The 16,989-nt window shown below is 62.4% G+C and overlaps 3 protein-coding genes across 21 annotated transcripts in view; 1 reads left to right on the forward strand and 2 right to left on the reverse strand.

Annotated features, from left to right (window-relative positions):
- CDC42EP5 (CDC42 effector protein 5) overlaps positions 1–16,989 on the reverse strand; it is a 22,922-nt gene continuing 5,933 nt past the window's right edge. For 6 of the 16 annotated variants that reach the window (XR_015146543.1, XR_015146539.1, XR_015146537.1 and 3 more), the window contains exon 4: positions 14,513–14,744. Coding sequence is in view for 8 of the 16 variants with exons in the window: in XM_086354617.1 (XP_086210743.1) it covers positions 13,462–13,923 (462 nt within the window). In the remaining 8 variants the exon portion in view is untranslated. Of the gene's footprint in view, positions 4,390–13,391; positions 13,924–14,512; positions 14,745–15,451; positions 15,536–16,989 lie in introns of those variants that run through there. The other 10 variants (XM_086354617.1, XM_086354618.1, XM_086354615.1 and 7 more) reach the window with 6 other exon arrangements.
- On the forward strand, positions 1,027–10,822 carry LENG8 (leukocyte receptor cluster member 8). 4 transcript variants are annotated; one of them, XM_086354609.1, is made up of 16 exons: positions 1,027–1,072; positions 2,723–2,815; positions 3,349–3,523; positions 3,848–3,949; positions 4,519–4,611; positions 4,846–5,098; positions 5,295–5,436; positions 5,566–5,754; positions 6,026–6,304; positions 6,392–6,532; positions 6,675–6,960; positions 7,367–7,468; positions 7,555–7,623; positions 7,723–7,852; positions 7,928–8,135; positions 9,629–10,822. In XM_086354609.1, the coding sequence occupies exons 2-16, from the start codon at positions 2,778–2,780 to the stop codon at positions 9,789–9,791; spliced, it is 2,370 nt and encodes a 789-aa protein (XP_086210735.1). In that variant the 5' UTR covers positions 1,027–1,072; positions 2,723–2,777; the 3' UTR covers positions 9,792–10,822. The 4 variants fall into 4 exon arrangements, with proteins under 4 accessions (XP_086210735.1, XP_086210736.1, XP_086210732.1 ...); XM_086354610.1 differs by having other exon boundaries at positions 5,298–5,436; XM_086354606.1 differs by having other exon boundaries at positions 7,928–10,822.
- Positions 10,548–13,243, reverse strand: LENG9 (leukocyte receptor cluster member 9). Its single transcript, XM_086354611.1, has one exon. The coding sequence runs from the start codon at positions 12,454–12,456 to the stop codon at positions 10,861–10,863; it is 1,596 nt and encodes a 531-aa protein (XP_086210737.1). The 5' UTR covers positions 12,457–13,243; the 3' UTR covers positions 10,548–10,860.

A 16,989-nucleotide genomic window follows, 5' to 3' on the forward strand; every position in this document is an offset into this window, starting at 1 on the left:
TTATCAGCAAAAGTTTTTAATAACAGAAAATCGGAAAGAAATTGCTGCTTCTTAAATACCACCTACTGCAACCACAGTGACCCGCCAGTGAACTGCAGTGGATAATTCTATCATTCAGAATTGTGGGTGGGAACAGGATTACTGAAAAGATTACTTGCAAGGAATCTACAGACAGGCCTTTTTAAATTGTGCGTGTGTGTGTCAAGTCGTTTCAGTCGTGTCCAACTCTTTGAAACAGTCTACTATGGACTACAGCTGTCTAGAGTCCTCTGTCCATGGGATTCTCCAGGCAAGAATACTGTAGTGGGTTGCCATGCCTTCCTCCAGGAATCAAACCTGTGTCTCTTGTGTCTCCTGTATTGGCCGGCAGGCTCTTTACCACTAGCGCCACCGGGGAAGCCCTTTTTTAAACAGGAGGGTCCCAATTCTTCTGCCGGACCAGGATGGCCTTTCAGAACCTGCTACCTGCAAACATCCATAGACCTATCTCTTGACGCCAGGACCCCTCACTTCTGTTCCACCAGAGCCACCCCGCAATTCCCAAGGTACGCCTGCTTCCCGCCCCTGTGTGTTTGCACACTTCCAGTTTCATTTCCTAGGGAAGTTCCCCTTTCCGGCCAGAGGTTGTTCTCAGGCCTTCTTTGGGTCCATCGTCCCACATCACTGCACGGTGGGGACTCTCAGAACTACTCAGCACACTGATTTATACCTATAAATAATAATGGCTGCCATCAGCTGGGCCAAAACAAGGACGCCTGGAAAGGCGCAGGGCCCGAGCGCTCTACCGAGTGTGTCCCCTCAGGGCCACCGTCCACAGTCCAGTTTCCGCCTTGTCTTAAAATGCCCATCCCCGTGGTTGCGTCACAGGAGGGCGGGTTCTAAGCAAGTTCGCGGCGTCTATTGGCTGTCCGCGGTGACGGGAGGCGGGGCGAAGCATCGGCGTGACGTCAAGACGCCGCGGTCCGGACGTCGAAACTTAAAGACAGGAGCCAGCCGGGTCAAGAGCAGTCGCGGAGCCCTGTTGCCGTCGCCTGGAACCTCCGCTGACGAGTCCCGGGGTCGTACGGCCGAGGTGGGTGTGGCGAGCAGGGGTGGCCGGGCGGGCGGACGGAGACGGCGTTTCCTTCTGGCCTTCCGCCCCGCGGCCCCCGAGGCCTTGGCGGTCGTCGCATCAACGGACGCCGCGCGCGAGCGACGACAGGGTGTGGCGGGGACGCGGACCAGTGCGCCTGCGCGCGGGGAGCGGGGCGGGCGGCCGCGCACCGTCGCGCCTGCGCCATTGGGCGCCGCACCCCCCTCCCCCCCGCGCTCGGAATTCCTGGGCCCCGAGCACCCCTTTCTTCAACTCCCATTGACGCGGCGGTTCCACCGGAGGACCGCGTTGCCCCAGGCGACGGGCCCTCTTGCTCTTCTTCGCCGCCTCGCCCCGCTCCCCGGGACGTGGTGCGCAGGCGCGGCGCGGGGCGGCCGGGGCGGTGTCTCCGGGGCCGATGGCTGGGATCGGGATCCGGGCAGGCTGTTCTTCCGTCCGGCGTCCTCGTTTGCTTTCCCTGGGCTTGCGGGACGGCCAGGTGCCCCACTCGCATCCGCGTTTCCTTCCTCCCCTTCAGACCTGCCCGGAAACCTCCCTCCCGAGTTGCACCAGACCTTACCCTAAGTCTTGCTGTCCTGGGCTCCCCCTCAATGCCCCTACCTCTCGGGACCGCCGGTCTCCACGCTCCCCACCCTTTCGCTCACTCCCGTTCCTTCTCTTCTCTGAGGCCCATTCTTCTTTAGGACTTTTCCCGGCTCTAGACTCCTGTTCCTGTCTCCCCACTTGTAGGACTTCTGGGTTCCCCAGCGGATCAGGCTTTTGAACACACTCATCCTTCTCAGTTATCCCCTCGAGTCCGGGTCCCTCCCACCCAGTCTTCGCCCCCAGGGCCCTCCTTCACTTTCTTGCAGTCCTCTCCCTCCCGCTCTTAAGTCCCTAACGATATTAGGGGTCTTTTCAGGCACGCGCAAAACTTTCTGTCCAGACCCCCAGCCAAGAGGATTTGATGCCTCTTCTCTCGGACCTACTGCTATTTCTAGGAACCTCCCGTATAAGAGTTTTCTCTGTCCTTAGGGGACCTTCCGGAAATTAGTCTAAGTTTTCTAAGAACTGCTTTCTTTACTTCAGGGCTCTTCTCTTTGCCTTCTTCTGGCTCAAGGAGTAACTTCTGGAAATCCTCATTTCCTCCCAGGTTTCTCCATTCTCCAGTGTTTTCTCTTCTCTCAAGACTCCTTCAAACACGTCCCTCTTTACAGGCTTTCTTTCAGAAGTCTTTCCCAGCCTCCCAGCCTTAAGCTTCACTCAGACCTTGTTCATTAGCGCTTCCTCCCTACCCCTTGCCTGAGGTCCCCCCAGCCACCCTCTGCCCCTCCTCCGATCTGTCTCAGGGTTTCCCTTGAACTTTTCCCTTTCTTCATTTGGGTTTCAGATCCTTCTTTTTCTCTTTGGGAAATTCCTTTCAACTTTTTTGCTTTCAAATCCTTCATTTTCCATCTAGAGTGCTGCAGGGGGCAGCCAGGGTCTTTCCCTGAGACTGTAGCCCATTTATTTATTTATTCTCTTCAGGCTGTTTACCCCATTGGCTCCTTCCTTCTCTGGCTTCTTGTGAGTCATCTGCTTCCCTTCGCTGGTTTGTGACATGTTTCTTGCTCCTTCTTGATTCTCCCTAATTCGTTTTTTGCCTTACAGTCAGTGAAAAAGCATTCTGGCTCCCGAGGTCCACCCCTTACACCCCAGGGTGCAGATGGCGGCCAACGTGGGTGATCAGCGCAGCACAGATTGGTTAGTGGGGCTGGAGGGATGGCATGGGGGTGGGGGGTGGTGAGAGGAAGCAAGGCCCAGTGTTGGGCTCTGGGTGGGCCCTCACTCAGCATGGGGGTCATGATGCGATCGTCCCTGTGCTTGGGCTGGGGGTGAGGCTTGTGTGGGCTTCATACTCAATTTATTTTATTTTTTTTTTAGTTCCTTATTTTTTCCAAAACAGTGTGGTGATTAACTTTCTGACTGAAGTGGCATCAGACAGAATTTGTGGATTCCTAAAACATTTAGGCCTGCTCGGCCCCAGGTTTTAAGTTCTGTGGATACTGGGCATCTTCTTATTTGACTTTCAACAGCTGTATGTAGCAGGCGTCTGGTGAAGCACCTTAGGTAGGCAGTGGCGTTCACGGCTCACGGAGAGCTGTGAGCAGGAACTGTCAGCACGCCTCAGGTTAGACGCTGAGGCTGTAGGATTCCAGCCCTGTCGTTTGCTGGCCTCCATCCTGCCCACCGTCTGTGGTGGGAGCGGGGGCTGACTCCACGTGCTCTTCCTGCAGGTCCTCTCAGTACAGTATGGTGGCCGGGGCAGGCAGAGAGAACGGCATGGAGACTCCCATGCACGAGAATCCAGAGTGGGAGAAGGCCCGCCAGGCCCTGGCCAGCATCAGCAAAGCAGGAGCCGCCGGCAGCTCCGCCAAGGCCAGCAGCAACGGGCCTGTGGCCGGTGCACAAGTGAGAGAAGTCCCCGCGGGACTGGGAACCCTGAGCGGGGCGGGGAGCACAGTGCTGTCCTCTGGGGTCACCAGGGCAGGGCGTTCTGCAGACGCTCCTGGAGCCCTTGAGTGGGGATGCCCGGTCTGTCTCCTCGAGGAGTCTAGGGCTATATGGTCCTCACCGTGGGGAGTCCAGCCTAAGGAGGGAGAGGTGCCTGGGTGGGATGGCAGAGGGGGTGGTCTCCGTGGAGAGGTGCAGCCCCGGCTCCGTCCCTGAGCAGTTAACTCCTGGGAAATGGGGCTCCCGCCTGCAGCGCTCAGGCCTGCCACCCTCTGCCCGCAGTACGTGTCGCAGGCAGAGGCCTCGGCCCTGCAGCAGCAGCAGTACTACCAGTGGTACCAGCAGTACAACTACACCTACCCTTACAGCTACTACTACCCCGTGGTGAGTGCCCCGCGGGGCGGGCTCCAGGGCAGCTGATGGACTGACCACAGCAGGGGCGGCTGCAGGAAGACCCTCCCCGGCTTGCAGCCTTCCGCGGCGCACCCCAGGCCCACTCCTGCTCCCTACTCCCTGCCCTCTTGTCCCTGCGCTCCTTGCAGAGGGCTACCCGGAACAGGCTTCCTTGGAGTGGCAGGCCCGCCGCCCACCCTGCCTGCCACTTGGCTTCTCTGCTTGGCCTTCTTTCTTCACTCACTGGGGGGAGTGTTAGGTGCCTGCAGCTGATTTCATCAGAACTGGGTTTCTGTGTGTGCAGTTGTTCTGTTGTGTTTAGACGGGGTAGCGCTCAGTAGATGGCTGTTGAACACGGTGAAACGTGGGACAGAGGGAGGTTTTCATCTTATCTTGTGACCTGTAGCATGAGCCAGTTTGGTGCGTTTATGCTGTGGAGAGGGGAGGGGTGAGAGGTCAGTGGTGGATTGCCTCTGAGGACTGGGAGAGAGCAGGGCCAGGTCCCCCGCCCTGGAAGGAGTGGGCCTGCGGCTGACCCCTTCCTTCCTTGCCCCCGGCAGAGCGTGTACCAGAGCTACGGTTCCCCCTCCCAGTACGGCATGGCCAGCTCCTACGGCTCAGCCGCGCCCCAGCACCAAGGGCCTCTGAACCAGGTAATGCCCATGCCCATCCCTGCAGCCCGTCCAGGCAGGGGTATGGTGGGAGGTAAGGAGGAGCCCAAGCCCCCTGGCGGTCAGCAGGGTGGCTGTGGTAGCTAAGTCTGCACCCGAGGGTCGCTCTGAGGTCGGGGTGGGGAGAGCTGCACGCTGAAGGATGCGATGGTGAAAACTGGAGCGAGGGCCGGCCTGGAGCGCCTGCTCCACCCTCAGCGCCCGTTTCTCCCGTAGCCCCCCGTCCCGGGCATGGACGAAGGCATGCCCTACCAGGCGCCCCCTCAGCAGCTGCCCGCGGCCCAGCCCCCGCAGCCTGCCAACCCCCAGCATGGGACCCATCCTCTGAGCAGTGGCCCCCAGCCTGGGACAGCCCCCGCCACCCAGCACAGCCAGGCAGGACCCGCATCAGGCCAGGCCTATGGGCAGCACACCTACCCTGAGCCCGTCAAGCCCAAGAAGGGCCAGCAGCTGTGGAATCGCATGAAGCGTGAGCGCCTCGGGGTGGGGAGCGGGGGCACGGGGCAGGGTCCTCTCTTGGGCACCCTGCACCCTGACCTGGCTTCCCATGTTGGGACCACCCAGGCTGTGGGTGTGGCTGCTCGGGAAGGAGGCGGGATTCCCAGCTCAGGTGTCCAGTTCTGAGGGGTGGGGCCAGCTGACCCCAGCTTTTCACGCCCTCACAGCAGCCCCTGGGACTGGGGGACTCAAGTTCAACATCCAGAAACGGCCCTTTCCTGTCACAAACCAGAACTTCAGTTCCACCACGGAGGGCCAGCACAGCGGCTTTGGCCCCCAGCCCAACTCCGAGAAAGTCCAGAACCACAGGTGAGTGCCCACCCATCCCTGAGAAAGTAGACCCTCCCTCCCTGGGTGTTACAAGGAGGGCTGACGAGGGTCCTGGCCCAGGTGTGGGGGCTGCTTCCCAACCAGCTGTACACGCCCGCCCTCCGCCAGGGGGAACCTGTCTGGGAAGCCGGACGACTGGCCACAGGACATGAAGGAGTACGTGGAACGCTGCTTCACGGCCTGTGAGTCAGAGGAGGACAAGGACCGCACAGAGAAGCTGCTCAAGGAGGTGCTACAGGCACGGCTGCAGGACGGCTCGGCCTACACCATCGACTGGAGCCGTGAGCCCCTGCCCGGGTGAGTCGGGGGAAGACACAGGGGGCCTGGGGCTGAAGGGAGCCCTGCAGAGAAGTGGGCAGGAGGGTTGGGTCCTGGAGCGGGAGTTGGCTGGGCTGGAATTCCGGGGCATGCGAGCTGGGGGGCGTGTTATTCAGCGGCCCGGAGCACCTCCCCTTTCTGTACCTTGTTAGCTGCGTGTGATGCCTGGGGAGGTGTCCTTCCTCCTGAAGGCACAGGGCAGGGAACGGGAGGCGCCAGACTGTAATGCTCTGCCCTGCCGTGTTCTCAGGCTGACTCGGGAGCCTGTGGCTGAGAGCCCCAAGAAGAAGCGGTGGGAGGCGCCCAGCACCCTCCATCCTCCCAGGGGGGCAGCCTCCGCGACCAGGGGTGGGGGTGCCCAGTCCCAGCGAGGGACGCCGGGGGCTGGGGGCGCTGGCCGAGCCCGAGGCAGCAGCTTCGCCAAGTTCGGCAACCGCAACGTCTTCATGAAGGACCACAGCTCCTCCTCCAGCACCGACTCCCGCTCCCGCTCCTCCTCCCGCTCCCCCACCCGCCACTTCCGCCGCAGGTGCCAGGGTCCCCAGGCGGGCGACGGGGAGGGGAGGCCCCACAGGGACCAGGCCAGGCCTTACCTTCCCGCCCCTCCCTCCGGCAGCGACTCACACTCGGATTCCGAGAGTTCCTGCTCAGGCAACGAGTGTCACCCTGTGGGCCGCAGGAACCCACCCCCGAAGGGCCGGGGAGGCAGGGGAGCCCACATGGACCGGGGCCGGGGTCGGGCACAGCGGGGCAAGAGGTGAGCCTTGGGCTGACGGCGGGAGGGGCTGGTTTGGGGGTCCTGGGAGGAAGAGGGCGGTTGGTGTCTCTGGGGAGCGTCTGAGAGGGCAATGCCATGCCCCTCACCCCGTACCCCCATGCCCCCCCACCCCCTCCCCCAGGCACGACCTGGCGCCCACCAAGCGCAGCCGCAAGAAGATGGCAGCCCTGGAGTGTGAGGAGCCAGAGCGTGAGCTGAAGAAGCAGAAGCGGGCGGCGCGCTTCCAGCACGGACACTCGCGCCGCCTGCGCCTGGAGCCCCTGGTGCTGCAGGTGGGCAGCCTGGAGGGCGGTGCAGCCGACCCTGACTGGCAGGAGCTGCAGATCGTGGGCACCTGCCTGGATGTCACCAAGCACTACCTGCGCCTCACCTGTGCTCCCGACCCGTCCACAGTGCGCCCTGTGCCGGTGAGTGCCCAGCGCGAGGGCAGCGCCTCCGTGCCCGGGAGGCCAGGCCAGGGATGGGCGGTGATGAGCAGGGAGCTGCCACACCCAGGGGTGCTGACCCGGAGCTTGCACTCGGGAGACGAGTCCGGGAGGCGGGGCGGCCTCGGTGCCTCCATCCCTACTGAGGAGGCCTGTGCCTACGAGACCTGGTGCGTCCCCGAGGCCCGAGCTGGGCGCACAGGTGCGGGAGGCTGAGGCCAGGAGTGCGCTCTTACTGTTGGCAGTGCTCGTTTCTAATGTTGACACGCACTGAGGGTCTGACGTTGAGCCCCCACTTTGGGACTCGGGTCCGTGGGCCCCTAGCAGATTTTAGCCCTTCTGACTGGTCCTGCCCAGGTCACACTGAGCCTTACTTCACCTGCCCCAGGTTCTGAAGAAGTCGCTGTGCATGGTCAAGTCCCACTGGAAGGAGAAGCAGGACTACGCCTTTGCCTGCGAGCAGATGAAGTCCATCCGGCAGGACCTCACGGTGAGGCGGGGGCCGGGGAGGGGGTCGGGGAGGGGGCCGATGGGGTGATGCCGGCTCTGCCCTGACGTCCGCTCTCCTGCCATCAGGTGCAGGGTGTGCGCACCGAGTTCACGGTGGAGGTATACGAGACCCATGCGCGCATCGCTTTGGAGAAGGTGAGGGGCGGGCAGGGCCCCACCTCACCCCGGGCTTTCAGCCGTCCCCCTATCCAGCCGTGTGGGGCTCACTCTGCCCCCTCACGCTGTGCCCTCCAGGGGGACCACGAAGAGTTCAACCAGTGCCAGACGCAGCTCAAGTCGCTGTACGCCGAGAACCTGCCGGGCAACGTGGGCGAATTTACCGCCTACCGGATCCTCTATTACATCTTCACCAAGAACTCGGGAGGTGAGGCGCAGGACCGCGGCCCCGGGCTCCCAACGCGGCCCCCCAAGCCCCCTGACCCCGAGTCTCTGGCCGCAGACATCACCACGGAGCTGGCATACCTGACTCGGGAGCTGAAGGCGGACCCTTGCGTGGCCCACGCCCTGGCGCTCAGGGCCGCCTGGGCTCTGGGCAACTACCACCGCTTTTTCCGGCTCTACTCTCACGCGCCCTGCATGTCTGGCTACCTCGTGGACAAGTTTGCAGACCGGGAGCGCAAGGCTGCGCTCAAGGCAATGATCAAAACGTATGTAAAGCTGAGCTCTGCCCCGGCCCTCCGCCCCTGTGCCCCGCCCTGGCCGCGGGCGCCCTGTCTCCTCCCCCTACCTGTGTGCTCCGCCCTCTTCTGGACCCGCCCCCTTCTGCACAGCCACCTCCCCCCCCCTGCTGCTCTCTGCTCTCGGCAGCCTGGACCCCCCACATCATCCCCTTGTCCAGGCCCCCTTCCTCCAAGGCCTCCTGCCTCCCTGACCCTCCTGAGGCCGAGTCCCCCCAGAGGCTGAGCGCCCCGTGGGGCAGCCTGCAGAGCCGGCCCCGCCCTCAGTAGCTGTGGGCTCAGCAACCGGGCCTTGTGCCCTGAGAGCTCAGATGAGTTTACGGCCAGGTGTCATGGGCAAGCGACGCCGGACGGCCCCCAAAGAGGGTGCCCTCTGCCCTGGGCAACGGTGTGCTCACATCTGTTAGGAGGGAGGCGCCCCAGGTGGGCTCAGGACACCCCTTTTTTTGTCACAGCCGGGGTTGTCCCGGCTTCTAGGGCTGGAGGCCAGGGATGCACTGAGTGTTGAGCGGTGCCCAGGTCACCCCCAGCAGGGCCACCTCCTGAGGTGACAGGCTGCCAAGCCCTGCTCAGAAGTCCCAAGGGCCTTGGGAGCCACGGGGCGCAGTCTGGGTGGGGATGAACACCCACTGAAGGTTAGGAGGCTCCTTGTGGGCTTCAGTGTGGGGTAAGAACGTTTAAGGGTGAGGTAGAGGGTGGGGCCGCGGAAAGACAGGCAGTGGGGCAGACTCAGCAGACCAGGCAGGGCGCGGGCTGCTGCCTGCCCAGAGCACCGAGGGGCCTGTGTCTGAAGGGGCCCACGTCTTTGGCAGAGACCGCCTCCTGTCCCAGGGCCAGTCCCGCAGACGGCCAGGGTTCGAGGCGGGAGGGGTCCCGTGTCCCCACTAGTGCACGTGCAGCGGCCGTGGCCCTGGAGCCTTGCTCCTGGAGCCTTGCTCCTGGGTGCATACAGCTGGGTGGGCCCACTGCTGGGAGGGCGCACACAGCTGCTGGCTGGCACCGGCCCACCACCTCTTAGCTGGGTGCTCAGCCTCCTCTGACCAGGGTGAGGCAAGCAGGAGGGTTGGTCCCCAGATAGGGTCAGTCCCGGCCCCTCACATCGACCCCTGCCCTTCGCATCGACCCCTGCCTCCCCGCCCCCCCGGCCGCGGTGGGCCCTCTTGTGAGGCTCTGCGCAGGCCCCCAGCCAGCAGAGGAGCCAGCTGGCCCTTCCCTCCCATCCCCTCCTCCTGTCCCCCGCTCAGGTAAGTGAGGGCGAGGGGGGGCGCAGCCGGGGCTGGGGCCCCGACCCCACCCCGGGCCCCCCCGAGCCGCTGAGGTGGGGAGGCTGCGGGTGGGAGCAGCCTGGCAGCTAACGCGCTGAGGAAACCTCTCTGGCGCCCGAACGGGGGCGCCCCCTCCCAGCCCAGGGGGCCTTCCCGCGTCCACTGCCGCCTCATCACCTTCTCCTCTTGTCTCCGTAGCTTCCGCCCAGCGCTGCCCGTCTCCTACCTGCAGGCCGAGCTGGCCTTCGAGGGCGAGGCCGCCTGCCGGGCCTTCTTGGAGCCCCTGGGCCTGGCCTACACGGGCCCGGACAACTCCAGCATCGACTGCCGCCTCAGCCTGGCGCAGCTGCCAGCCTTCTGAGCACCAGCGCCGCGGGGGCGGGGGGCCGGGTTGCAGATCTTGTCTTTGAGCCATGGACTTGGGATGTAAATTAATTCGTGGGGAGAGGGCTCCAGGAAGAGCCCTCGTCCCTGCCCCCGTTTTCCCACCGGGGAGTCTGTACAGAGATTTTTCTACATTTTTATTTTTGGCCTCAGGGTCGGGCTAGGGAAGGAGTGGGGGCAGCGGAGGGCTGGGGGCGCGGTCTGTAGGCTGGTCTGTCCGTCTGGCCCTCCACTAATGCTGTCTCAGTGTTTTTTCTCTCTCTCTCTCGAGCTCGTACTCCGGTACCGACCCAGCACCCTGGCCCGTCCCATGCCGGGGGGCAGGGCAAGAAGACAGGCCGCTCCGCCCGCGCCCGCCTGCGGTGGGGGCATGCCCGCTGCCCGCCGCCCGCCTGCCGCTCCACAGACTCTTGTTGCCAGCCCTCCGGGGCCTCAGTGTTTGGGGCGAGGGGAGCCGCCTAGAGACTGTGCCCTGCCCTCGGCCCCCGAGCCCAGAAGCCACCGTCGCCGCCGCCACCCGTCACGCCGCCGCCACACTGAGGACTCCGGAGGCCGCCGCGGGACCTCGCCGGCCGGGCCGCCTCGTCTGCAGTTGTATTGAGTTGTCTCCGTGTCCCCCTCCCCCGTGTCTCCCCTGCCCCGTCCTCCCCCTCCTCGCACTCTTCCCTCGGTTCAGCACAGGTAAAGCGGTTACCCTCCCTCCCTGCCTCATGGATCACCAGCTCACGTCATGTTTCCTTCTCTTTTCTTTTTGTGTGTGTTTATTTAAGTTATTTTTCTTCCTCCCCTTTTCTTTTCCGTCTCCCTCCCTCTTCTGCCATGTAACTGGAGGGTGCGATGAGTTGCAAACAGCTGGACTGTCAGGCTGCTTCTCTTGCAGATGTCCTCCTCTGCCTCCCCTCTCCCCCCTCTCCCCTCCCCTTTCCTTCCTTCATTCTTTTCCTTGGAGCACTGAGCACCACTTGGAAGCTTGAGAGAAACCAAAATTAAAGAGAGAGAGAGAGAGAAGCCACGTGTGCGCTTTGTCCTTGTCTGGGGCCCGGCCCTTATTTCTGGGGTTGACCTCCCAGGGGGAGCTCGGCCAGGGCCTGGTAGGTGCCCCCGGCCCTGCCCACGCGGCACAGCCAGAGTGTCCTCAGGGGCTGGCTCCCCAGCTCCTGCCGCGGGCTGACCTCGGGAAGGCAGACTTGGGCGCCCTGGTGCACCTTGGCCAGGGTGAGGTGGGGGCGTATCCCCCCGAGGGGCTGCAACACCCTCAGCCCCTCGGCCTCCAGCCTCTGGCTCAGCCTCTGGGCCAGGCTCTCCAGGGGTGGGGACGGGGGAGCGCAGAGCACGTGGGAGCCCAGGCACACCAGGCGACCGAACCTCAGCCTCAGAGGGACCTCAAGCCTGGGGTCAGAGAGCGCGTGTCTGAGCGCGGTGACGGCCGCCGCTACCTCCCCGGGGCCCGCCAGCCTCAGCAGGGCCAGGGTCAGGTGGAGGGCTTCAGCCGGCACCGTGAAGGCCGCGCAAGCTGGTGCGCCTCGTACCAGGTCTTCCTGGACCTTGGCCACCTCGGCCCGCAGCTCAGGCTCCGTCACCATGAGCGCCACAAAGTGCGTGGGGCGGGGCTGGCGAGGGCCCACAGCCGCGGTCGCTCCTCGGTCCACAGGCCAGATCCCGGGACCCCACTCCGTTCCCATCTCAGAGAAGCTTTCCGGGGGCTTCCCGCCACGGGTCTGCATGGCCCTGGCGGCGGCGGCGGCAGCAGCTGGCTTCAGCGCCCCTCCTGGCGCCACCCACGGGCAAGCTTGGCCTCCAGAGTCCGCCGACTGGGTCCTCGCTAATACGCCTGCCAGCGTCAGGCGCCCAGCTTCGGGGCTTCCCCCGTCCGAGGCCAAAGCTGCCCGGAGTCGCGTCTGGGCTGGCTGTACGGGCCCCCCTGCGTCCGTGCCAAGGCGGGTGGCAGCTACGCTGTCCAGTGCGCCTCCGGTCCGGTCCGTATCCTCACCTCCGAGCGCATCTCCGACTGAGTTGGCATCCTCGCCGTCACTCGCCTCCCCGTTCCCGTGCGCGTCCCCGCTCCGGTCCCCACCGTCGTGCACGTCCCCGGGCCGGTGCGCGTTCACGCCGTCGCTCTCGCCTCCGGGTCCGTGCGCGTCCTCGCCGTGGAGCGCGTCCAGGATGGTGGGCCCACGGCCAGCCGCCAAACCGGAGCCAAAGACGAGGTCGGTGCGCGAGGCGCGGTCCCATACCAGGCGGCCGCGGAAGCGGAAGTAGCGCACCCGGTGCTGCGGCACGGCCAGAACACCCGGCGCGAGCGCCGCTAGCGGCTCGTCCCAGCAGAAGGAAAGGAAGGGCTCCTCGCGCACGCCCAGGAAGCGGTCGACGTAGCCCACGGAGAAGTCGGCCGGGTTGAGGCGAGGGTCCCAGCGGATGCGCTGGATGACGGCCTCAGCCGTGCGCAGCGGCGGCTTCTTGGCTTTGGCCTGGTCTTCGGCCTCGCCTCTAGGCTGCGGCAGCGCCGGCGCCCCGGGGTGGGGTTGGCGGCAGCGGGCGCCGAAGCGGCAGCGGCCTTCCAGGAAGAAGCGGCAGGCCGGCGGGGGCCCGGGTTCTGCAACCGAGACCCCCGCGGGCGGCTCCGGCCCTCCAGCCGCCGCCATAGGCGTAGCGTACGGCGGGCGCGCTCGCCCGGCACGGGCCGCTCCTCGCGGGGTCAGCCCTGCCCGGCCCGCCGTGACGTCACGGGCGCGGCTCCGGCCCCGGCCCAGCCTGGAAGCACCCCACGCGTGGGCCCGCCCTGCGCCGAGCCCGGGTAAGCCCGACACCTGCGGGCGATCGGGTTATGTTGTGGCCTCGCCCCTGCCCACGCCCCATCGCGTGTGGCCCCGCCTCTCCCGGGCGCGTAGCCAGCGCGGCTCAGCTCCCCTAGGGTTCGCAGGCGCCGCTCGGCTCCCCTAGGGTTCGCAAGCGCGGCTCGCCACTCGCGCGCCCCGGAGAACCTGGTTGCCCCCGCCCCGCTAAGGATCTGCACTGCTGCCACGCTCCTCCGGGCCCCGCTCGGGCCTCGTCCTCCGCGGGAGAACTGGACGCCTGCGGGCTCAGCATGAACTTCTCAGCCCGGACTCCGGGCACCCCTGTCGGCCTCGGGGCGTCCCTTTCCTTGGGGGCCACGCCTCCTCCCGGCCACTTTTCCTGCGCGGCCGCTCCCAGGGTAAAGGGCAGCCCTCCTGGGCGGGATCCACCGGCGGCGTGGAGCTCCCTGGGTCACAGCCCTTGGCCAGCCCCCGGGAAGCGTCGGGCCGAGCCCGGAACCGCGTCCGGCCGGCAGCGGCTCGCGGCCCACTTTGCTGAAAGAACTGTGCAGTGGGAGCGACCACGTGGGGGCTCCGCCCCTGGGAGCCACGCCACGCCACGCCCCTGCCCCTCTTAAAGGGGCCGCATCCCATTACACCAGGACCACCGAATTTCTACCACTATCCACCCGGCGGGTACCAGAACCCCCCCGCGACACACCTGGCTCTTAGGGGCGCCGGGACCCCATCACCCCGTCCCGTTACCGCTCTCCACGTGCAAAGTGAACAAACGAAACCCGGGACACAGACCTTGTCGGTTTATGTAGAAAGAAGTGGGGCGCTGGGCGGTAAGAGCGCAGGGAATGGGGGTGCCTACAGGCCGATGACGTCGTCCGGCTCGAGGTCCGCGTTGGCGAGGCAGCGGGCCCGGGGGTGCTGCGCCCCGGGGCCGGGGTCCACGTCCGGCTTGGCGGCAGCGGCGCCCGGGCGCTCCGCGTCCATGACGCCCAGCACCGCGTCCAGCATGGAGGGGCCCAAATCCAGGTGGAAGGACAGCAGCGGGTCGGCGGGCGCGGGCGCGCGGAGGGCGGGCGGCGAGGCCTGCGGCACGGCGGGCGGCGGCGCGGTGCGCGGCGCCCCCGCGGGCGGCGCCCTGGGCTCAGGGGGCGGCCCGCCACCGTGGCGGCTCAGGAACGAGGTGTCCCCGAAGGCGTCGCCGCCGCGCCCCACGTGCAGCGTGTGCCGGAAGTCGCCGAGAGGCGCGGAGATGGACAAGGCGCCGCGCTCCGGCCGCTTCTTGGGCTGCGCGGGGCCCAACTGCTTCAGCACCGGCATCTGCGGGGTAGGGGCGGGTTAGCACGGCCTCCCCCAGGGACGCTGCCGAGGCCTGCCTGCCGAGTTCCCAGCCCTGGCCTAGCCCGCGGTGCAAAGGATGCTCTGGATACGCACAGCACGACCGTGGTGGGGGGTACGGGGGTTACTCCATTTTACAGCTGCGTAAACTGAGGCCCGAAGTCATAGCTGCTTGATTAAAAACTCAGACTCAAATTTAGGTCTGCCTGTATGTTAACTGCACTTAGAACTAACGTTTGAGGATTTCATACTGCAGAGAACCAGCAAAACACGCTTCACCAAACCTGCAGACTGCTTCCCAAACGGCAGAAACTCCACCTTGAAGACGGGCTCCCCTAGTGCCTCAGACGGTAAAGAATCTGCCTGCAATACAGCAGACCCCAGTTCGATCCCTGGGTCGAGAAGTCCCCTGGAGAAGAGACTCCAGTACTCTTGCCTAGAAGATTCCCTGGACAGAGGAGCCTGGCGGGCTAAGGTCCATGGGGTCACAAAGAGTTGGACACGACTGAGCGACTATCACTCATTCCACCCTTAAGACAGAGCTGCCCCTGTCCTTTAGGGGAAGAGACACGGTGCCCAGCGCCTGCCACACTTCTAGAGGCCCGCACACAGTTTTAAACGCTTTAATTTATTATTATTACCTTTCTGAGCCTCGGTCCTTAACTGAGGCCGCTGGCCGCCAGCTCACGCAGGGCGGGGACAGGCGCAGGTCTTCCTCTCCGGCACCACCTTCCGGGCCCACAGAGCTCACACAGCCCAGAGGAGGGCAGAGGAGACCCTCTCAGAGGAGGGGAGCCCCCACCCTGTCAATACACAAGGTACAGAAGCCCCTTCTGAGCCGAGGGACGCTGTGTTTTGATTTATTTCAAAATGTCTGGATTATGTTTGTCTTTATACCAACACGGTCATAAAATATAATTATAACATAGATAATTATGTCCATGAAAGCTTTGCCTGGGACACACAAAAGTCATAATGTAGGCTGGACTGAGGATTCTAATTTGGGAGGTTTAGGGTGGGCCTGGGAATCTGTATACTTGCACATGTACGTGTGTGTGCGTGTGTCCGCATGCACGCTCAGTCGTGTCTGACTCTTTACAACCCCATGGACTGGAGTCAGCCAGGCTCCTCTCTCCATGGGGTTCTCCAGGCAAGAACACTGGAGTGGGTTGCCATTTCCTCCTCCAGGGCATCTTCCCCACCCAGGGATCAAACCTGCATCTCCTGTATTTGTGGGTGGGCTCTTTATCACTTAGACCATCCCCCCGACACCCACAGTGTTTTACACAGTGTTTTACAATTTCAAATTATCTGGTTTTGAAACAAGCAGCATAATACCTTACTTCTTGCTAAGAGTAACAGTAATAATAATGCAAAATTTCCTATGTTAAAACATGGCAAGAATGGCATAAATTCCAGTCTGGCAGCACATGCACTATAAACCAGGTGTCCTATGGCCACATGACTTCATGACTTCATGACTTGATGGTAAATAGATATGCCCACCAACCTTTGCCCATATCCTGGAACTTGGCTGTTTTTACGGAACTTCTGGGAGGGACTTGATGACCTTGTACTTTTGTTTTAACAGTCACTGTTGGAATAATAATAAACATTCTTTCTATTTGAATTGAAGCCCCACCCTTTGCCAACTGTATGAACTGAGATAAATGATGTGATCGCTTGGCTTGTTTTCTATCTGAAAATGGGTAAAATAACACTACCTTCCTTGTAGGGCACACAGAAACACTCAGAGAAAACTATATTTGTAACACCACCAGTCAATTGATAGTGATAGCATTGGGGGTAGGGGGAGATGTGTCCCCAGACAAAACTGTGGAACAAAATTTAGATTTCATAAAATCCTCTGAAGCAGGCAAAGCATTGTCCTTTTAGTAACAACCACCCTGGGAAATACCAGCTTTTATGTGGAGAAAAATTAAAGCCAAAGGATTTGAAATAATTATAGATGGCTGTGGTCTGAGGGCTGTCCACTCCCCTACTCAAACACACATACACACTTTACATTTATTTCTCTTGAAAAACCAGTCTTGCTTGACCACCTCTATAGCGCTTCTCAAAATTCCCTAACCTCCACCCAGGTGAATAAATATATTTTACTGCAATCTGGAACACAATCACCATTCCTTCCCCACCCCACCCAGTGTGTAAGGGAAACATTTTATGAAATGAGACTACTCAGCACATGCTAGGCACTTGGATAGTTTCGATTCTAATCTATAGTATTATTTTGGCCGTGCTATGCAGGACCCTAGTTCCCCATCCAGGCATTGAACCCACACCCCCTGCAGTGGAAGCCCAGAGTCCTAACCACTGGACCACCAGGGAATTCCCTGTTAGTCTTTTTCAACACTGACCTCTGCTCATTAATGAATCTCAATCTACAGTTAAAAAAAAAAAAAAAATTCTGTCTCAGAGCTAGCAGTGCCCCCTGTCTCACTGAGCCATGAATTATAGGTGAAAAAAAGCAGAACTCAGAAAGCCAGCTGCCCAGACTTGGATCTGACTGTGCACATTGCTGGGTTGCTTTGGGCAAATCACTTACCCTTTCTGACCTCACTTCCTCATCTCAAAAATGGAATGTTACTCACAGGATAATTCTTAGTCTCTTTGCAAGAAATAGTGAGGGGGAATTCCCTGGCAGTCTGGTAGTGAGGACTATGAGCTTTCACTGCCAAGGGCACTGGTTCAATCCCTGTTTAGGGAACTAAGACCCTGTTAGCCAACCAGTGCAACAACAACAACAAAAGAATTGGTGAGATATTGCCCCAGGGAAAGTCTTAGCACGGTAGCCAGCACACAGAAAATGCTGTGTGCTCCGGGTTCAACCTTGGATCATCCTCACCTGTCCCAGAGAAGGAAACAGATGCTCAGAGAGGGTATGTGACTTGCCCGAGGTCACAAAGCAGCTCTGCGGGCCTCCAGAGCCCAGAGTTATGGCTTCAGCTGCCAGCTGCCCCAAGCATTGGCCCTCCCTGCACGGCTCTCCACCTCTGCTTCCTCTCCCTGCCCACCCCCCACCTTGCC

The sequence above is a fragment of the Bos grunniens genome, chromosome 18 (genome assembly GCF_055505025.1).
Source record: "Bos grunniens cultivar Pamir isolate PY7600 chromosome 18, Bosgru_T2T1.0, whole genome shotgun sequence".
In the NCBI taxonomy this organism is placed as follows: Eukaryota; Metazoa; Chordata; class Mammalia; order Artiodactyla; family Bovidae; genus Bos; species Bos grunniens.

Excerpts from the sequence above, each read along its gene's own strand:
- LENG8 (XM_086354606.1), top strand. The coding sequence starts at position 2,778 with ATGGCGGCCAACGTGGGTGATCAGCGCAGCACAGATTG. Across the intron at positions 3,524-3,847 it reads GGCCTGTGGCCGGTGCACAA|TACGTGTCGCAGGCAGAGGC; the intron begins GTGAGAGAAGTC and ends CTCTGCCCGCAG. Across the intron at positions 6,533-6,674 it reads CGGGCACAGCGGGGCAAGAG|GCACGACCTGGCGCCCACCA; the intron begins GTGAGCCTTGGG and ends CCCCTCCCCCAG.
- LENG9 (XM_086354611.1), bottom strand. The coding sequence starts at position 12,456 with ATGGCGGCGGCTGGAGGGCCGGAGCCGCCCGCGGGGGTCTCGGTTGCA.